The sequence below is a fragment of the Petromyzon marinus genome, chromosome 34 (genome assembly GCF_048934315.1).
Source record: "Petromyzon marinus isolate PM22_M1 ecotype Great Lakes invasive population chromosome 34, UKy_Petmar_22M1.pri1.0, whole genome shotgun sequence".
NCBI lineage: Eukaryota > Metazoa > Chordata > Hyperoartia > Petromyzontiformes > Petromyzontidae > Petromyzon > Petromyzon marinus.
Window position 1 is genome coordinate 6,465,274 of NC_133700.1, and position 21,807 is coordinate 6,487,080.

The following is a 21,807-nucleotide window of genomic DNA, read 5'->3' on the forward strand; positions in this document are numbered from 1 at the left end:
CTAACCATTTTATAAATGCTCTATGTGCCCTCCACCTGCTGTACGGACAACATCGAGACGATAGTTGAATTTGTCCCAAACGCCTCTCTTCTCACGTTTTCCTCTGAGGTGCGTGGTCACCCTGTGCTCTTCCCCTTACATCAACAGCAGCCTGTTTCCTCAAACTGTCGGTACCAATGACAAATGCTCTTTGACATTGGCGGATTTATGCCAAAACGTCGTTGAAACGCACACCGCACCGCAATTACAAATTCAGTCTTAATGAACTGCAGAACGCAAAACGCCCCTTGTGTGTTTGCGGGGTCACCGTCTTGCGAATGACTGAGGCTAGGGGCTGTTTGTGCGCTGGGAGAGGCATCTAGCGGTAATCATTTTGAACATCTATGCCCCGCCCTTTCAAGTGGTGAGAGATTCATTAATGGGCGGTTCGTGGTTGCAGAGATACAGCGATTCCAAATCGGGTCCATCACTTTAAAACACCCTGCAGTTTATAGTTTTATTTATGACAGTCGAACGGCAGCCAGGCTGTTAACGTACCGATGAGCGATGGCCGGCTTGCTGCCTTCGTTCTTGCCATGGACGTCACTGTGCAGATAGGCGAGTCCGCGCGACATCGTCTCGGCAACGTGGCACAGCTCCGCCCATGACAGCGTGCTGCCCTTGAGGTAATCCGACAGGCAGCCCTAGCAGAATGAGACGCGGCCGGCAGCAGCAATGCGGCATTAAGAACACCGCCACCACCACGCATTAACATTAGGCAGCTGTGAGTTATTGGAAACGGAACTTTTGTTTTACGGCGCGACAAAAAGCAAACGGACTTGTTATGCGATTCGATTTGCTGTCGCGTGTGTGCGAGCCGCAGCACATATGTACCAGTGAAAATAATCTGAACCGGTCCTGGGCCTCCCCTAGGTCAACTCGGCCTCAAATGAGTACCTGGGGCGGTGTGTAAACATGTCCAATGGGGAGACAAAGACGGACGGGTGTGGCGCCGGCCACTTGTGTGCCGTGCCGGCTTTCATTAGTTGCTCGCTTACAGGAATTGCCCCCAACAGTCTGTTAAAGTTACACGGGGAACTGATCATCTTTGAACTTCTTTCGCCACCGTACGTAGCCAACTGTGCCAATCGGAGGTGCTGCGCACGATCGCGCATGATGGTGGCGAGCGCGGCGCTTGCGCGCACGAACCCGCTCGTGGAAGGCGGTGATGAGCCACATCTCCATGTCCAGGTTCGCTCCCCGTTTCTCGGCGCCGATAAACTCCAGCAGGTTCTCGTGCCTCATGCCCGGCGTCTGGAATATGTCCATCTCGTTCTGCCACGACTGTTTATTCTGCGTGCATCCAGACGACAAACAATGCAAAATAAAGATTACAAATTAAAGATCGAATGCATGTAGGTTGAACTTGTTTCGCACTGTACATAGCCATCTGCGCTAATAGGAAGTGTGGGGGAAGGACAACAAACTAAAACACAAAAAGCAGTTATAAAGAAATATTTTGTCAGATTTAAAAGTGCATAGCTGCAGTTGCTTCCTAATAAAAAGTTTTGCCACCATGTGCAAAGGTACTTGTTTTCATAACAACCCCTTACTGTAATAACAGGGTTTTTCCCCTTTATTCTGGCAACAAAACTGAAACCTTTTTACAAGGATTCATGTCTGCATTAACCACAATACTTGCAGTCAAATGCAAACAAAAAACACACTATGATAATATATGCATTGTCCTTGAAACCGATTGGTCCACACCAAGGGACGGCTTTCTTTTGAGCCTCGACCCAATTGGTGCTCGACTAGAGGACGCCAAAAGGGGAAAAACCCTATTATTATATTTTGGTAGTGGCAAAGGAGGTCTAATGATGTAATCCCTTACTGCATACATCCTGGGTTGCTGATAAGACTGGAGTAAGTACGTGACTAGGTAGTCACAGCTATAGCCAGTAGTATACTGGACGTGGTGTGCCGGGTGGGGAAAGTATTTTCAGGGTCACCGATCTGAAAAAACCTAGCTGATATGAAGTCCTGCACGCACCATACAGCTTTTACAGAATACAAATAGTTTTCGATCACATCACTTGCAATATTGCGAGTTTCAAGTGTCCGCTGCCATGAATCACAGTAGGTATCACCTGTGGCTGTTGTGTTGTCTTTCCATTGAGATCATTTATTTCTATGCAATTAAAAAACATGAACTATCGACAGGAATATTTCCAGGTGGATTGGTGGCACAGCAGCCTTCGTGGGCCTGTGTGTGCAGTCTTACCACGGGCTGTATGATCTTCACAGCGACGACCTGGGATAGTAGCTGAGCGCGCCAGACACAGCCAAAGCGGCCGCGAGCCCTCAACTCCAGCAGTTGCACGGGTCGCAAACCCAGCACGGGCGACGGGGGTGCCAGGCTTGCCTCCTGATGGCAACAGAACCGTCACCACCATCACTATCACCACCTCCACCCACACCACCACCAGATCATCATCACCAAACCACCATCATTACTGCCACCACCACACCGTCACCATCACCACAACATCGTCATCATCACCACCTTCATCCCTGCCACAAAAAACACTACTCCCACTGTGTTTAGTTTGTTGTCCTTCCCCCGCACCTCCGATTAGAACGGTTGGCTATGTACAGTGCGAAAGAAGATCAACATACATACATACCACCACCATAAACTCTATAACTAGAGAAATGGGTTATTGTCAACAGCCACCATAAAGGAGATGTTTAACTATTTTCACAATTGAAATAATTTGAATTAGAAGGGTTTTTTTTATTCATGAACACAATACATGCACAGTGTCCGTGTAAGAGTCAATTATTTCTAAGTTTGAAAATATGTCAGCATCACTGTACATCAGACAGGTACTTACGAATGAATAGTGATTCATTGTTCAGGGCAACCGGACGTGACGGTTGGATACGTGATGTACTATCGTACACTCTGTACCTCTCTCTTCCATGGGACTAACTCGCAAGCAAACCGACGCGTCCCTGTTATTCCCACAACTTTACACAAAAGCACGCGACAAATGCCGGCCGCCGCCTCGTGTCCTGGGCAAAGACAAAGATCCCCCGTATAGCCTTAACAGACTGTAGGGGCAAGTGCTGTTAGCGAGCACCTATGAAGGCCAGAACGGTACACGAGGGGTTGGGTGGGCACCACCACGCCCGACCGCCTTTGTCTCCCCAGTGGCGATGTTTACACACCGCACCAGGTACTAATTTGAGGCCGAGTCGACCTAGGGGAGGCCCAGGACCGGTTCAGATAATCGTCACTGGTGTTGGCCGTGAGCGGGAATCGAACCCGGGTCTCCAGGTTCATAGCGCAGCGCGCTAACCGCTACACTACCGCTCCCCACATCGTGTCCTGGAGCACACATGCGCACACACACACACACACACCTGTGGAGGCAGTGCAGCGTGCGCGTACGCCAGCTTGTGGTGCCGGTACGTCCAGAAAGACAGCAGCAGCACCATCGTGACGGCCAGCAGGGGCACCAGCGTGTAGAGGAAGGCTCCCGACGCCGTGGACTGCCTCTCCGCCACGCCGGGCTGAGCCCCCTCTGCACAGGAGTCCCAACAGTAAGCCAGTTAGGGTCACCTTATCGTTTTTTAATTGATACAGCGCATTGTGCCGTCCTGGAGTGCGCTCAGAGCACCACACTCCAGGAGAGATTACAAGGAGTCTCGGGATGACCAAGGCGCTGAACAAAGAATTCATTATTTTGTACAGCAGAAAGTGTGATGAGGTGAGATGAGTTTATGAGAATCACGGTAGTACGTGAGTATGATGATGTTGCGAAATAAACAATCGATGAACGTGACAATGAGTGTCTAGTGAAGAGTGTGATGAAAGGGTAGCGAAGCTGGGAAAGGGGATGACGGTGTTAATGATGGAGGAGGGGTAAGAGGCGTTTGGGTAAGCGTGCCAGGGAGCTTCTTCAGCGAAACGTCGGACATCACTCCAAACCAAAAGCGGCACTGCCCGGAAACAATTTGGCGAGCTATAACAGCACAACTGCGAAAACCTAAGCATGCAAAAACAATTAATGAGGATGAAAAATCATCACACCAATGCCCGCTTTTGATCATTCGCCGGCAGCATTTCAGATATTCACCAAGTTACTTGGCTCACTCGCCAACCTCGACATGAACAAATAAACGTTGCTGATCAACTCCCCATCATACGAAAGAAGACTATAGCAGAGTGCACAGAGCACCACACTCCACGCCAGATTACAAAGAGTCTCGGATTAATTTATACAAATAGCCGCCAGTGAAACCGTGCCGGCTGTATGGGTAGACAAGCGTGCCGATAACCATGCTTAGCAACCACATGCAATATGGCAGTACGATCGTGATCGTAGATGCCGAAGGTTTAATTTATCACCGACTAAATTCCGGGCCACTTGTGGACTGGAATAAGCGGCACATGACTCGTAGCCACAGCCACAGCAAGAGGTCTACCGAATGTGGTTTGTTTGGTGTGGAAGTATTTTCTGGACAGATCTGGCCAAAATTAATGTCCGCCTTCGTGAAGATCATCTGGAACACAATTAAACTGGCTGTCTGAATTGCTCAAAACTATTTTATTTATCTGAAATGTGACTTTTTAACAAATGTCTTTAATGTTGAATATGTTTTACCACGTGCAAAATCATGCAATTTTCACTTCTGCAAAGTAATAATTGTTTTTTGTTCATGATCAAAAATAGGAAAAAAAATTGTTTATTAAAAAAAATTCAGAAAAATTAGTGCTACATTAATTATTGACAATGTGCTTGATGAGAAAATATAAAAAAAAACTCACATTCATCAATACCACTGCCTTAACAGGAAAAACATATAATAGTTGACATTTAGTGCAATGGCCCTTTTCGACAGCACAAACGATGGCCCTTCGTCATTGCACTTTGATGTTCTATGAAAGCCCATTGCCAGAAATGTCACCTATATATGTCATTTTATGGCCAGTGTTAATGACGAATGTGTCGAGTCATTTTGTTATTTGTGCTTGAGCTTCACTGCCAATGCAGTATCACCAAACCCGTACATTTGCTGACCGAGAACAGGTCGATATAAAGTCACTGCGTGGTACTTCTTTAATGGACTGTAAAACCATTCATTGTGAAATAGGAAACTTAGTTTGCGACAAATGCACTGGTCTCCGATGCAAATTGATTATACATTGTGCGAGTGTTTACAGCGCCGTGTGTTTTTGTAGGCGTCTGTAGTTCCAGCTTTAACGCTCGTGTTTATACAAGCCCTACACAGTGCATCACTGCAGAGCAAGGAACTGCCCATATGAGCATGAAATACTAAAATATTTACAAGGAATGAGATCATTAATATTACTTGGTGGTTGGGTGCCCGAATGGTTGAGTGCATTTTCCTGTGGACCCAGGAATCATCGGTTCGAATACTATTAAATGCTCTTAATTTAGCGGTGTCCAATGTTAGTCAATCAGTGGTGGGTCACATGTAGTGGGATAGAGTGTGGGTACGCCCAGCTTCTCCATGACGTCTGGCAACGGTGGAAGAGCAGACCAAGTACCCTCTGGCGGGGCTCTCTCGAGCTCCTTCTAGTGAAGGCCATTCTTCGAGTAGTGATGAAATCAGGCAATTGCAGGGCTGCACCATTAATTTTTTCCATTTTTAAAAATGTAATGGTGCTAGAGCCTATGTAACTGTAGGTTTTCAGAAGCAGTATTTAATTAATTATTTCACGGTGAAGCGATCTTCAAAGATTTGATTTAGGTCATGACAGTGACAAGTAAATATAATATTATTGCAAAATTAGTCCAGGTTTTTTAAAATATCTACTTCAGAGAAGATTACACACACTCGAACATTGGGCCACAGGAAATTCAAAGTGGCTGTGGGAATTGAGACTCCACTGGCAACCCAAGCTTACTACTGGACCGGTTTTGACGGGGTAAACAGTTCAAATCCTGCTGTCTGGTAATTTATATTGAAGCGTACGGGAGTCCTAGAGCGGCTCTCTAAGAGCTCCCTCTGGTTGAGACCGTTCCGCCATCGCGATAATGAGCCAGCAATTTCAGGACTGCACCGCTACTGTTTCTAACCCATGATACACAGGAAATGCAAGGTATATATCCGCCAACATTATTTTGAGGATGCACTGGTATTACCGACCACGTGGCTGAGTGGTAGAGCGAGCGGCTCTCAAAGGGAAGGTTGCGAGTTCAAATCCTGGTTGGGGATTGTTGACTCAGCCCATCACCCCTTACAGGGTCCATAAAATACGTACCACCTCGTGGGAAAGTCAAACGTGGTTGTCTAAGGGAGAGGAGACTTTGTTTCTACCATGGGAATGTGGCATTTTCCACCAATGGCTTAGGGATACTCATTTGAGCATTAACAAAAAAACTCACAGCTGTATATTTAGAACCAGGGTTTGTGATGGATGTGCTGGATTTCAACGACATTCACATTGTCAACTCTGACATGCAGATGTGATTTTGAGAACTATGGTGTGATAGCTGTGAATGTCTAATTTATCATTTCTCTGTGTAATGTTTAACTATTTGCTTTGGATAAAAAAAAATGTCTCTCTAAATGATTATGCCGTCTCATTCAAGCTTGCGTACGGTCGTTGAACGTACCTACCTTCCCCTCTGTAAACAAAAAAAATGCCATTGCCCACCAGCTGAGCTTGGACACAACCTGTGACAAAATAACTTAACAACAGCTCTAAGGTTTCTTCCGGCGGCTTTAACTAAAAAAAAAAACCGTTGTCTTTTGTGTGTTCCCGACACACTGACCGTGGGCCCGGGGCTGTAGGACGGGCAGGTGGGTGAACATGGCGTTGCACAGGTCCCCATCGCAGCAGCAGAAGTACACGGCGGGGTTCTCGCTCGACTCCACGCACTCGCTCCTGCTCATCAGAACCAATCGGAGTCTTTCTTTAAGACTGCTGGAGGAGGAATCCGATGAGCTCTAAGAAGCTCGGTTTTTTTCACAGATGTCAAGTATGGTGGCGGGGTGGTCAGCAGGTTACAACAACAAACAATACAACAAAAAAACATATAGGAGTGCAAAATGTAGAAAAGGATAAGCAAGTCACTGAATATAAATTACTTATTTGAGTCAAATTTATCAAGCTTGGACAAGGACAGAAAAAAAAAACAGTCCCAGACCACACTAAGATAATACACAATGCAGACGCAAATTAAGACGAGTGGGAACACTGTGGTTGTTTAGTAAATAGGGCGAGAGTTAATGTGATCGATCGCCTTCATGGGTTCCAGTGGTGCACAATGCACAAGTAAAATTAATTAACTGGAAATAAAAACCGTGTGGAAACTGTCAATGAATGGTGAACCGAGGAGCTTCAGGATGTAAATACAGGATGATAGATATGGAGAATGTGCCTACATTCCTGACAAACCCACAACATTCCTATAATAATACTTGATCGGCAAGATGACATGCGATGGAAAATCTGTTCAGAAATGTTGCAGAGTAATGCAACCTTCGCCCCACCCTTGTAAGAGAATCGCTGGTTAAAGCAGATATGACAGAACTACTTCTGAGATCCATTCCAGCATGCTCTAATCCGTACACTAGAGTGCGGAACTTTCCCATGCTTTTGCAGATTAATATTCATTACCTGAAAGTAAAGCTATTAATTTAAATTGGAATTTAGCTAAAATAAGAGCAGGGCCGAATTTTTACGTGAATGCTGTTTTGAGCAGTGAGTGGTGAATGGGCCGAGACCAACTAGCTAATACTTTGAGAACCTGGTTCACAACAGCACCCAAACCCAGTCAGCAATGCCGGCCGCGTGCTCCGACCTCCGAACCACCCGGCCACCCCCATTGATTCCTTAACATTTAACAACCGTATCCTTTCATTTGGGTTTCTATGACAACCTGAAATTGTTGTTTTCGCAATCTTGGAAAACCTGACTACAAATACATTTGATAACTTCCTTATGCCCCACCTTAGTTTATATATCTTGACAGCTGCTGTTTGATGTCCCATTATAATATTAATTACACATTCATGGATGCAGTATATCAGTGGATTTTCACCAGGAAAAAAATAAAAGACACACCGAATATGGCACGGAACTTTAAGGGTTACCTTCCGTAAGTAATGCATGCCCGGTCAGTTGAGCGACTAAGATAAGTCAGCTGAAATCTCAGTTTCGCGACATACAGTGGGCCCTTGTGTAAGTGTTCGGCGCTTGTGGATTCTTGCAGGGAGCTGTAAAGCGATAGCCCTGCATAGTGGGTCTGCGAATTAGAGGTGGCATCCGGTGTGGAAATGTGCTGCAGCGAGGGCGCTATAAATCACGGCCAACTCTCCGGAGGTTTCCTGCACAAAAGGGCCACACAGTTGACCGATGGAGAGAAATTACCAGCACATTCACTAGGTGGCGCTCCAAAGGCTTCAACGGCGTCATTAAATCACTTATGGGCGTTTCTTTGTGTGTGCTTATCGCCTTGCATACGAGCCCTGAAAGACTGGTGGGAATTAAACATTCTAGCGATGGCTTCGGGAGGCGTTCATCCAGCAGTGAATAACAGGTCCCTGCAGGGTGGGCTGGTAGGAACATTGGAATTTTGCGTTTGCTATAGACGTAATTTTTTTTAATTGAAATAAAGTATTGAAAGGGGACGGACGGACACATTAATCTATTGCAGGCTGGTACACTCAGTTTACAACTTCGTTCCTACCAGTAAAACCTGAAGTATGCTTTGTTTACCCAAGAAAACCTCACTGAGGCTCAAGACTCTTTTTTCACGAGGGTCCTGCCAAGTTGTTGCAGGAGGGAGCGTGGATTGAAATGCGTATCCAAACCGAGTAACTTGCGGGTAATTTTTAAAATCAGCCAAATTTGGACTGCGAACCCAGAACACGATGAGGCCTACCCTTTCGGACGACTTCAAGGGGATCTTTAATGTCCACTGCGAAGCAGACAGCATGTATTTTTACGGGCAATGCAGCATCGTCATCATCATCATGGTCCATGGGCTGATAGTCCGTAGGTGGCCACTGCACATCTCGTCATATGGACAATGCACCACGTGGTATCAATCAGGGTGGCTTCCGGATTCGAACCGCGAACCCTCTTCGTCGTCATCACCACCACCACCGCTGCCGACGAGCGATTCATTTGCGGCCGCTTAAGCGACGGCGACCTCCCGAATGCCCCCCGAGCCCCACGGCGCGCTGGTTCACCTGTCGTAGCAGTTGAAGTCATCCAGCCAGCACCCCTGCCTCTCCAGCCGCACGCCACCTGACACGTTGCGCCACGACGCGTAGCAGTGCTGCCGCTTCTCGCGGTCGCCGTCGCACGCCTCCGTGCCTCCGGCGGCCGTGCCCTCCTTCTCCCAGTTGAGGTTGAAGTAGACACACTCGCGCGTCTCCACGAACGCAGGCGGCGGCCCGGCCAGCGCCAACGTCAAGCCACCCGACAGCACGCCTGGAGCTGTGAAGGAATGAGGCAACGCGATGGCCAAGGGTGCTTAAAAATATATTTTAAAAATATTTTGACAGGCAAGGCCCACTGAGCTCTACAGCTCTTTTTTCAGAAGCGTCCGGGCCACAAATGACAGCAAAACGAAGTGGCTTATCACGTGGAAATTTATATCAACCAAATACTCGAATATGCGCTAAGTACTTTATTGTCAAGACAGATCTCACCGCGATATGTCAATCCAAGCAGAATGTATGATGAGGCTGACCCACTCGCACACGCAAACATTTTTGGGATCAGTTCATAGTTCCATCTGGCAATGCCGATTGATACATGGCTAACTACACCTTCGATTAGCACGGTTTGCTACATATGGTGCGAAAGCAGTTCAACATACATACAAAACGAAGTTGTTAGGTTTTTTTGTCTCTACCCATCCTAATGACTTCCACAAAAGTAATCACGTAAAATTTGAAACTTCACACCCTTTCGCAACCTTCAGATGCCCTTTATGCATGATGTTGCCTCCCGGGTAAAGAAAATATGGTTAGAGGTGGCTGGATGGCTGAAGAGGGCAGAGCACTGAGCTGGTACTGCTGAGATCTTGGGATTGAATTCAGTTTCCCAGATTAGACTGGGTTCTCAAGCTGATGGTCTCAGCCCCAGCCACCAATGATTACAAAGAGACAATCACATTGAATATGATTGTCCACTGAGGTGGCAGGGTGGCTAAGAGGTCAGAGCACTGCACTGGCAACCCAAAGTAGGATATAAACTAAGGGGTGATGTGGAAAGTATTCATATTCAAATTGGCCAAGAATGCATGCAGTTGGATCATACAAACCAAACTGAGAGGGAACAGTCGTTACATGTAAGAGACATGGAGTGGACTGGTTGGCTCAGAGTTTTAAGCCTGCACCACCAAACTACTGATTTTAAATCCAGTTTTCAGCTGCACAACCGTGATGAAAACGATTCTGTATACTAGCCACTGTGCTACTAGGCCCCCAAGGGAATGCGCGAACACATACACACACGCGTGAACAGATAATCTCTTAGTATAGTTAGTCTTGATTTGAAGCTTTCGTGACTGCAGGAATCCATACTCTTTGGTTCTTTCGATAAAGTCACGTAGGTAGAAAAAAAATAATAGATCACGACGTTTCGATCGTGACTTTACCGAAAGAACCAAAGAGTATGGTTAGTATGTTGAGGCAGTTGCTAATATCGGGCATCTATTGAGATTGGATAATTGACCATATGCCATTGTGGTGTCTGAGACCACGACTCGCAATATGGAAAGTTGCGATCTGAAATCTCAGCCGTAATGCACCGACTGCGCCATTCGACTGAGCCCCTCTGCTGTCAATATATAGAATGCACATCACTGGCACAGCGCCAAAGGGAGAAGAGCATGGCGCCATGCTCATTGTAACGAGACATTTTAACTACGGTTGGGTTCCTCAATTGACGGCCAGATGTGGACTGCAAAGGCTGGCTGTAGAGTGGCCTACGGAGGTGTGGCCTGCTGAGACATGGAAGATTGTAGAGGTTTGCAAGACGAAAAGAGAGACATGACAGATCGAGATGAGAGCTGTGAATAAGAGGCAAATTAATAAGATGAAAACGAGAGTAATAACAAGGCCTTTGGGAGGAGAGATTTTAATGGTGACATGTATAGAGGTTATGATGTTACGAGGTCTGACGAGTGATGTTACAATGGCCCACCAGCACACACAAACTGTTATTATGTGGCCCATGGGAAAATATAATTGAAGAACCCTGGACTAAAGTATTTGACTGAGGCTATCATGGCACACAATGGATGATGGGGGTCAGCACCAACCTCACCCAACCCATTCAGTATCTCCCAAGTACAGACGGTGAGACAACGCAAACTGTAACTTTGTTTTAAGTGGTGATGACCTTCGGGAGGCCCTTTGGAAAGATTCAGATGACGCATATCAAATATCAAAACACTGCCGTCTGCTGCAGAGCTTATCACGGGCATGTCACGATCTTGTTTGACCTCTCTAAATTAAACAAACACTGTTTCATCCAGCGACTGCCAAAAAACCAAGTGGCTTTCATAATCGTGCTGAGATGAATGTTTCACTTTAAGCATCACATTGTTACTTCTGCGTAGACGAAAACATCCACTTGTAGGATTTTTCTCAAACATGTAACTGCGAGTCCATGTTGTTTCTGTTGCAATTTTTAGGGAAACAAACTTCATTTGCTGACAGATTGTTTTTTTGTTAAGCATTATTTAACGTTTTTTTTTTACATCTTTCATCTGGGGTGAGTCATGGTACAGTGGGTTCACGCAATACACTATGAACTCGGCAACCCAAGTTGGTTTCCTGACCGTGGCTAACATTAAAACCCCTTCACCAAACCACACTGACCAGGCCAAACAACCAACGCAATTGACAGATCATGGAGATGTCTCTATTAGTGGATTGACAAAGGGCTGAATTTGTATTATTCCATAAAATAAACTTTATAAATTGGCTATATCATGAACAAAATCTGTTCAACATTTTACACTGTCATCAGTACACAATCCCTAGCTGCGCCTCAAGAATATTCAGTCTCTTTAGTGCACACAGACTGGGCAAATGCTAACCGACAACAGCACGCCACTATTTGCCACTAAATATAAACGATGGCAGATCAACAGGAGACGATGTATATCTGTTGCAATTGGCTCAGGCAGACGGCTACTAAGAACCATTTGACACCAGACCCACAGTGATGAAATGACCCACTGAGAGACTGCAGTTTCAGGGTCATTCACCCTGTGTGATCAGATGAGAGTACAAAGCAGTGAGTGATAACAAAAACAGCAACAGCAAATCCTACTGTGTTAACACCCCCCCCCCATAACCACAAAAAATCTAACTTTCATTGCCAACGATATTATATTGCATGGGTTATTAGACTTAAGCTGACGAGTGACATCTTACTCTCAACGCTGTACCCCCCCAAACCCCGTCGGTCCCTTCCATGCCTTCAACCCACACTGACCAGAATAATGAAGTATGGTCATGGTCAAAGAGCCAGCGTGAAGTACTGTCATGGTCAAACATGTAGGGTCAAACAATAACGATGACCCACATGGCATGGGGAAGGCCTTCATCCAGCAGTGGATTGAGCAAAGGACTGCACATGACCAATATTTCCATGCAATTGTACACTTCGCATTGCTTTGAAATTGTTCAACAACAGGACGACCTGCCTTAACTCGGCAAACATGCATCTTGGCCAGGGCAATCATTAAAAAAAGAGGACAGTTAAAATTCAATAGTTGGGTTAATAAAGGTCAGTCCCACACACTGTGCTTACACCAACGCGTCCAAAAGCGCATTGGTGGGCAATTCTCAATATCTGGTTGCATCTCCACCCAAAAATGGCTAAATTCTGCAACTTATGACACGGGATCCATTGCAGCCGTGAATTATTAGGAGACTGTGTACTTTCAACTGCTGTGCTGTAACCACAATGCACAACCTGGGAAGTTGAAATAGATTTTGTTTTAACTGAGCTACTGGTGAGCACGAAAAATAATTGGCAAAGGTAAAAATTGCAGCCCTGCAATTTCTTTCTCGCATCAATGTTGGCAGAAGGGCCTCTACTCGAGGGAGTTCTTGAGAGCCCCTCTAAGAGGGTATTTTTCGTCTATCATACCACATGGGACAAACACCCTGGAAGAGGTGGGAGTACCCACATGTGTGGTGTACCCACTTTGACTGCAAGTCCAGTGCGATAACCATTACACTCAGAAAGCATCCTACACTAACCGTATTTGGCAAAAAAGCTACATTAATTCTACAATAAATATAATAAAGGGAAATGTAAGAATAACAAATGCATATATATTTCATACACAATGCAGCAATTCCTCAATTGAGCGGGATTTAGAATTTTTATACCCCATTATGGTGCAAAAATCACGAAAGAACCCATAATTTATAATTAATTCTGGCACGAGTAAGTTGCAGGGGCGTATTGCAGGGGCACATTTCAGTATTTATCCAAGCGCGTGGTAATGCCGGCAATTTACAAATGCACGCGTTAATCACCGAGTTGGCGTTAAGCGAGTGCTTTTTCTAGGAACCGAAGCAAAACGGTTTCTGCTAATGATCACAATTTAAACAGTGCCATTGCACGCATGCGTGCCAGCACGTGACATACGGAAAGCAGGTGTTCCGAGACACCTAGGCCAGCTGTTGATGTGCTTTCCATCACCACCGGCTAATTACAGGCAACCGTGGCAGACAGCACGCTCTTAATCCATTTCCACCAGTTGTTGTTCCCATTCAACAATGCTTTAAAAAGCCCGACACACCGACTTTTGCCTGGTTGGTAAGCTGAAATGGAGGCTGCTAGAACGTTTTTTTTTAATGACATATGTTACCCTTTTAAATGGCTCAACAATATCATTAACAGAAGAACTGTGGTGAGATTGTGGTGGCATATGCAAAAGAGTAATGTTTGTATGCTGTACTGGTCCGTAACAAATGCAAAAGGTGATGAGAACACATTCGATGGGGGTAATGATGGCATGATTGTTGCACGATGCTGATAATGATTGCATTATGACAATTTCATTTTTAAAAGATGGAGGATGAAAATGATGATGGAACCTATGACCGCCGTTATCTCTAAAAACGTAGCTCCTTTGATAGTCTGGTGAATTCAAACACAATAAATCAAAGCGACAACATATCGTAACCCGTTATCGAGCCCCAAGCTAAATTCGTGAGTTCTCAACGGTCGTGGAGCCCTGAACGGGGTCGCTCATCTCCCAACGGCGGCCGTCGAGCAAATTGACAGCATTCACAGAGCTCCTGACGGGCAGTCACAGAGCCAACTGCATCGCCAGTCTCCGTGACACAACTGCACTACACCCTCCCCCCCCGCGTGCACTCTTAAGATGGAAAACAGATGTACGCTCAATGTTGCGCACCTGTTTATCCAGTCAGATCACATGGCCGAGCAATAGCACCATGCTCACGCGCTACCATCGCTCAACATCACTCTGCTCATGGCTGTAAGGTCTCGCAAAAAAATAATCATTTAAAATTAGGTAGAATGCCGGTTTGGGGTACTGCTGTACTGTACTCGGGTGTTGGATAATACAAAAAAAACACATTCCAGTTACTTTCAATAATGTGGTGCCAGTTTGTTCACCCCATGTGACATACTACCCACACAGCAACTCGTAGAAAACTAGCAACTTTGCACGCGTTCCCTTTAATTTTATCATGAAACTCCATGGGAGGAAAATTACTTGGCACACTACTGATTGGGATCATATATTTTTAAAATGTTTAGCATGAAACCCATAAGTAATGTGAATCTTAGATTGGTTGCTCCTGCTTTACAAATTAAACCAATCAACGTCTGCGCTGATTGAAATATTTGATTGACTTTGGCTTTCAAATTCTCCTAGTTATTAAATACACACTGGAATAGTACCAAATTAAAATTTACTAGGCCTTCCACTAAAACTTCATTAGAATGTACTTTACTCAGTTACGATCATCTACGTTTATTAGGTAATTCAAGGGGGGGGGGGCTCATCTGTGATAGCGTCACTGTGCCAATGGTGAAAATTACACATTCCCATGGCCAAGGCCAGTTCATTCACTGGACAAACCACCATTCAGTATTTCCCACAAACTTAAATACTGCATAAACCCTCAGGGTGGATGATTTTATTTAACCAGTGACCTCACTTTACATGAGCACATACTGTATAGTTTTATTACCGTCTACTTTGTAATTGTCACATGGTAAAAAAAGGTTCAAGGTTCAGCCCTGCAATGTCTTGCTCACACCACTGCTGGTGGAAGTGCCTCAACTAGAGGGAGCTCTTTCGAGCCCATCTAGAGGGTACTGTGGCCTAGTCTTTCACGCTGGCCACATGTCTTGGAAGAGGTGGTAGTTACCCCCCCCCCCGCCACTGATTACCCCACAACATGTGACCTACCAATCAACTGTGGTTGTATCCATTTATACTACTGGGTGGACAGAGAGAGAGAGCGGGGGAGGGGGGACGATTAAATAATATTGCCTATTGTTTAAACTGCAGTTCCAGTATATTAAATCGAACCAGCGACCTCTGGCTTAGATGGTTCAGTGTACGAACCATTACACACTACGGCAGCTTGCCATTACTGTATTACTGTTGTGTGGTAATGTAATACATTACAAATACAACGCATGTGGTAAGCGTGCATGCGCGTTCGTGTGCGTGCGTAGTCGCTTAGCGGTTCGCGGTGGTGTAGCGGTTAGCGCGCTTCACTATGAACCCGGCTACCCGAGTTCAATTCCCGCTCAAGGCCAACACCAGTGACGATTATCTGCACCGGTCATGAGCCTCCCCCACTCGATCGACTCAAATGAGTTACTGGCGCGGTGTATACAATCATCGCCACTGCGGAGACAAAGGCGGCCGGGCGTGTGGTCCTGGCCACCCACTACTCCCTCGGGTTACCGTGCCAGTATAGGTGCTCGCAAACAGCACTTGCCCCAAACAGTCTGTTAAGGCTATAAGGGTGTGTGTGTGGGGGGGGGGGGGGTCTTTGTCTTTATTTGTGTACGTACGCGTGTGCGTGTGGTGACCTAGTGCCGTCAGGACCGCTTCAGGCGGATTGGCCAGGCGCCAGGGGCTCGGCACACACACATGGCTGAGCGTGGTCCGTGTGCTGCTGCTGCTGCCACGCCGTTTATCCCAGCAGCACGCTTATGAAGTCGTGAGCACACTCGGATCTTGGCAGCAAACCCAGAGCGGGCCCAAGGTACGGCACACTTTGTTTTGTCAAAATAGTCCACACGGGGTACCCCTGTTCAGAACCTGGCGGATATGTAATTTGTCCCATACCAAAAAAAGAGAGTCGGTTAAAGTCCCGTTCTTTTGAACACAAGAGCGGCACGGATGTTATTTAATAAAAAAAAATTAAGGAAAAACTTATTTACACAGCCTTTTGTCAATCCACTGCTGGGGTTTAGGCCTCCCTGTTGTGTGTGGGGAGTTGTACTTTATCATGCTGGCCAGTACGGGATGGTGAAGTTATTATATGACGTATAAGAGATTATTTGTCAGAAATCCAACCTACACTTGAATAGTCGAACATGCTGCCACTGTTAGCCGTGGCTGGGAAACGAACTCAGGTCACAGGGTTCATCGCGCAGTGTGATCCATTGTGCCCACGCCAACTCCCTTAAATATGATAGCATATCATTCAACATTCATTGGCCATATAAAGCACTTAAGAAAAGTGAGCTTGGCCACGGCATGTTGCTACTAGGAAGGGATGACAGCCGTGAGTCGAGTATAGTGATGGAATGGCAGCCAAAAGGAATGGAACGTGACCGAGAGGAAATCATTCGCAGGAGACAGAGCACTTGAAACCAGCTCATGTGCAGTCACTGGGTGGATTACTAACGGCATGCTCCAGATAAGGCACTTTGGGAACGTAAGACGCACCCCAAAACTTGAAACTTGTGCAGTGCCAAAATTATACAATTTTGGTCACATACACACACATCTACTGGATTACAAGATGCACCCCCCCCCCCATATTTGCTAGTAAACACGTACGGCGACAAAATGTGCGTCTTATAATCCAGACAATAAGGTACATTACATTATCGCGATATAATACAGTAACCAGTAGCTTGGGGAAGCCTTCATCCAGCAGTAGATATTGACCATGGCTGATGTTGATGGCAAAAAAAACATGCTACCACGATACTTCTGCCACCTCACATGGTAACAATTCTTCTCGGGCCCATAGAATAAAACCAAGGCGTTTGAGTCTCAAAGGCACAATGCTCTTTCAGAGCATTATTTATGGCCCTGTTGCAGGCTCTTGTAGATCACAATGGCTTGAGGAGAGGTCTCTGGAAATTATACTGTGGCAACATTTTTTCTCCCTCTCTCTCTCTCAATGCGACACAAAACAATGTTATTCTCTGTAAACTTTATACTTTTAAAACGAGGAGCAATGGCGAATAACTCTCCACAACAAACATAGGAATGTTACTTGTTTTTAGATGCTATAAATAAAAAGAAGTTACGTTTTTATTAAAGATTGCTCCGGCCAAGCCATGCATAACATAAAAAACAATTGCCCAGTGGTGTATTGTATAACATTCGCTATATTGTATACATACACGGCAATGTATAATTTAGAGAACATACATCTAAATGCCAAATGTTAGAGGTCTCAGGGAGGGGTTTAAACTACCGGTGGTTTTCACGCTTATGCTGTATAGCTTTCCGATAGGTTTTCTAGGTTGTACCACGTATTGTTCTGCAAAATGTCTGATGCTTTGCTCCATGTGCCATGGAAGCTCTTTCAAATCCGCAAAATTTAGTTCCTAAAACAAGCTTCCGCTAGCGCACAGAAACATTTAGAGGGCTCCGAACAACACGTGGTAACAACCTGAGAGCACATCCGTGCGGTTGACGTACTCACATGTATGATAATTAATTTATTTTACCCTTTCAGATGTGGACTTAACATTTCAGAGAGGCATAGTAAACTATCATCTTTCTTGGTGTCAAGTGTTTTGGATCCGAATATTTAATATTTGGAGATGGTGACCTTTCCTACCACAAAGACTTTATAGGCTCCCATATACCCAACAAAAAATGGTTATCATAACTTGCCCAAAAGCCATTTATCACACTCTGCCACTTACATGAATATGTACAGTACAGTATATATAAAATACATGTACATCCCCTTTTGTGAATCCTCTGCTGGATGAGAGCCTCCCCATGCCATGTGTGTCACTGGGATTGTTCGACCATACTTCACCATGCTGGTCAGTGCATATTGGTGAAAGCGGGGAACATTGATGCAGGGGCATAGAGGGGTATAGTGCAACGGATTTTGCCATACTGCTATCTTCTGCCCACCACGTGGCCCCACAGTACTGTGAAAACCTTGTTTTTGCGAATGCTGGTCATCCTTCCAAGTGGATTGGAGCTCAAGCCTGCCTAATCTTCTGAGACGTGATGAAATTTGGTTGCATTCCGTGTGATTTATGGGACTGTCTTGTATGCCAACATGAACTGCCGTGGCAAAACAGATACCGGAGTGGGTATGGCCAAATAAGTCAATGGATAGACTAATCCGGACATATTAATGGGGACATTTCCAACATTGTCTCAGGGATGTAAACAGAATTTGAGTACCACTTCACGGTGCCTAAACAAAATACTATTAAACTAGTCGGTGGTACCGAGTCGCCAAGCAGACAGCAAACGCACCACAAACTCTTACATTGTAGGTTGGCTTCTTGATAAGGACTAATTCACCAACTTGAAATGACCAGTGCGGTGAAGTATAGTGAAGCAAGCCGCGAGTCAAACACATCCATCGGTGGATTAACAAAAGGCCGTATATATAAATTTAAAAAACAAAAACATGCCAAACTTAACCATCCGAAAACAAGTCACTAACTTAAAAAAACCCAAAATTAGATTAATTTATCTTCAAGTAACTTTATAAGACAACAATATGTACTATTGTGTGCACGTATAAAGTAGTGTTTTTTTTCTGGCCAGCATAAAATTAACATTAAAATGGTATGCCCATTCACTACATTACTCAATGTTTTATATTTTTAAAATGATGCATTTCTCAATGCACAAAAATATCTACTATTCATTGGCTTTAATTGCAACAATTTTCGCCAAAAATGTTTACATCCTGGGAAAACACTCAACCTTCCAGGATACCATTACTAGACTAAGCCATACACATTTAAATGTGCAGTGTAATAATATAGTACATTACAGTGCAAAACAACACTCTTAAACATATGATGAAAACAATAATACTGTAATGTAGTACCGTATTGGGGCGTAATAATGGCCAATTGTCTTTGAGGGTGACATATGGCAAGCGATTTGTAGCTTCACACCAATTCACTCCTCCATCACACAGTGAACATATCCACTCTGATCCCATTGACTGTCAAAAGAACACTATACTTCACAGTAGAGATAACAGTTCAGACCATGACACACCATCACCATCAATGTAACCATCACCATCAATGTAACCAAGACCATCAATATAACCAAGACCATCAATATAACCAAGACCATCAATCACCACAAACATCATCACCACCACAATACCAAAATAACCATAGCATTGCAGTATTATAACAATCACACGGTAAATTATCTATCGATATTGTTATCATAAGTGTATCAACACCACCAAAATTATCATTATGATCAGAAAATCATTATTACAATCATATTACCACTATTACAATCATATTACCACCATTACCATGGCAATCTTCCAGGCCATCCACATTCAAATATCTCCTCCACGTTTAACATCTTCACCATCATCCCTCTTACCGATAAACACCTTTTACCATAGCTACATTCACCACAATCATCAATATAACCACAGTAGTTCACTACCATCGTTCATCAAAACGTTTACCACAGTGACCACTCTTTTGAACAACCTATCCACGCCACCTTCATTACGCGACTAACACCAACCACCATCAACTTATCAAGGCCATCAATCTGCTCTTGCACGCCTGTCCAAGTCACTATCAGCACAACGGCATCACATTACCGTGACCACCATGACTAACTCGGTTCAACCAGCTCATCCAAACACCACAATTACCATTAAACAATCATCACCACCTAATACCGCCACCATCACGTAACTAGCAGATTTCAGAAGCATCAATACCAGCAAATCAACACCATAATGGCATCACAAAACCAACATCACCTACCATTGCGAGAACCACATCACCACCATCACATCACGAAACCATCACCACAATCACTTCACCAGCAGTACCACGACATACATAATAATCGCCACCATCATCACCACCACCACAATGTTCTTCACCCACTCAATGATAGCACTATAACTGCACCTCTAACACCATGAAAGTATCACCGTCACAAGCGTCATCGCCACCACCACCACTCCACCATCGCAAAAGCACCATTATAAATAACCACACCATCAAATCACCCACCATTTCAATCACCATCAACACACACAACACTAGTACCAATAACCATCTCGGTCAACAACACAGCACAACATCAACCTCCCATCACTACACCACAATCAACATCCCTTCCTTACCGGCTCGTCTGCACATCATCACCACCGTCATCAGCCGAAGTATCAAGCATCTCCTGGGCTCCATTGTCGAGGATGATGATGATGAAGATGATGAAGAGATTGCCGACTTTTGTGGTCCGGGCTGAGGCAGCCAAAAATAACCCCCCTTCAAAATAAACCCACAAACACTCGCCACTTAAATGGTCACTAAATTAAAAAAAAACTGTTAAGAGAAACCACAGCGGCTACCTTATATTACAACAACAAAAACCCAATGCGTTGACGATTAAAGTTACGAAGTTAACATTCGCGTAAGTTCTTCGCTACTAAGAAACAAGTCTCATTTCACCGCTCGCTCGCTCGCTCTCTATCTCTCTCACGGCCTTGCGGGGGCCCCCCACACAACGTCGCGGTAGCGAGGAAAAGTTTAAATAAATGTTTTAAATAAACAGAACAGCCCACGCCGTAGGGAAAAGCGAATGATTATGAAGTAAAAGGCCACGCGTGGTGGTTGGTGGTGATGAAGCTTGCGGATCAGCCCAGGAGCGACAGCGCGTTTCGGTGCCACAATGAGAAGAACGGCTCCATATCTCCTCGGCAAGAAGATGGTGGTGATCTCCTCCTCCTCCTCGTCGTCCTCCTCGTCGGTGGTGGTGGTGTCCTCCTCCTCCTCGTGGTGAAGATTGGTGGTTGTGGTGGTAGTAGTAGTGTTGTTGTGTACGTGCGACAATGATCGTTGTTGTGGGGTTTTTTTTGAATGGTGGAAGTTTGTGCGTGCTTGCGGCAATTGTTCGTGTTGGCTCACTGGCCCAACCAGCTCTGCCCGCTGCCTCTCTCTCTCTCTCCCCGTGCGTGTCAGGGAGAGTTGGGGGGGGAGGCAGCAGCAGCAGCACGAGCAGGAGGAGGAGTTTGAGCTCTCTGGAGTGGAGAGAGTGCATGGGGGGGGGGGAGAGAGATGGGGCAGGGCCCCGGATGTGCGGCGCCTTTCATGTGCACAGCCGGGCACCCCCCGCCCCTCCCCTACCCCCCGCCCCTCCCCGCCCCTACCCCGCCCCCACCCCTGCACACCCCCCCCACTGCCCTCTCCCACAAAGACAAAGCTCCCCCGTCTAGCCTTAGCCGACTGTTGGGGTGGGGTGGGAGGGGGTGTGGAAGTGCAGGGGTTGATGTTAGCGAGCACCTATTAAGACCGGCACGACAACACCT

The 21,807-nt window shown here is 45.5% G+C and overlaps 1 protein-coding gene across 2 annotated transcripts in view; it reads right to left on the reverse strand.

Annotated features, from left to right (window-relative positions):
• Positions 1-21,540, reverse strand: part of LOC116948637 (activin receptor type-2B) — a 37,247-nt gene extending 15,707 nt beyond the window's left edge. Inside the window, exons 1-7 of one of the 2 annotated variants that reach the window (XM_032965519.2) lie at positions 20,623-21,540; positions 9,217-9,466; positions 6,792-6,943; positions 3,409-3,569; positions 2,264-2,407; positions 1,189-1,332; positions 538-683 (exon numbers count right to left, since the gene is read on the reverse strand). In XM_032965519.2, the coding sequence (XP_032821410.1) occupies positions 538-683; positions 1,189-1,332; positions 2,264-2,407; positions 3,409-3,569; positions 6,792-6,943; positions 9,217-9,466; positions 20,623-20,686 (1,061 nt within the window). In that variant the 5' untranslated portion in view covers positions 20,687-21,540. The remainder of the gene's footprint in view (positions 1-537; positions 684-1,188; positions 1,333-2,263; positions 2,408-3,408; positions 3,570-6,791; positions 6,944-9,216; positions 9,467-20,622) is intronic. The other variant, XM_032965520.2, reaches the window with a different exon arrangement.
• Between the last annotated feature and the right edge of the window lie 267 nt (positions 21,541-21,807).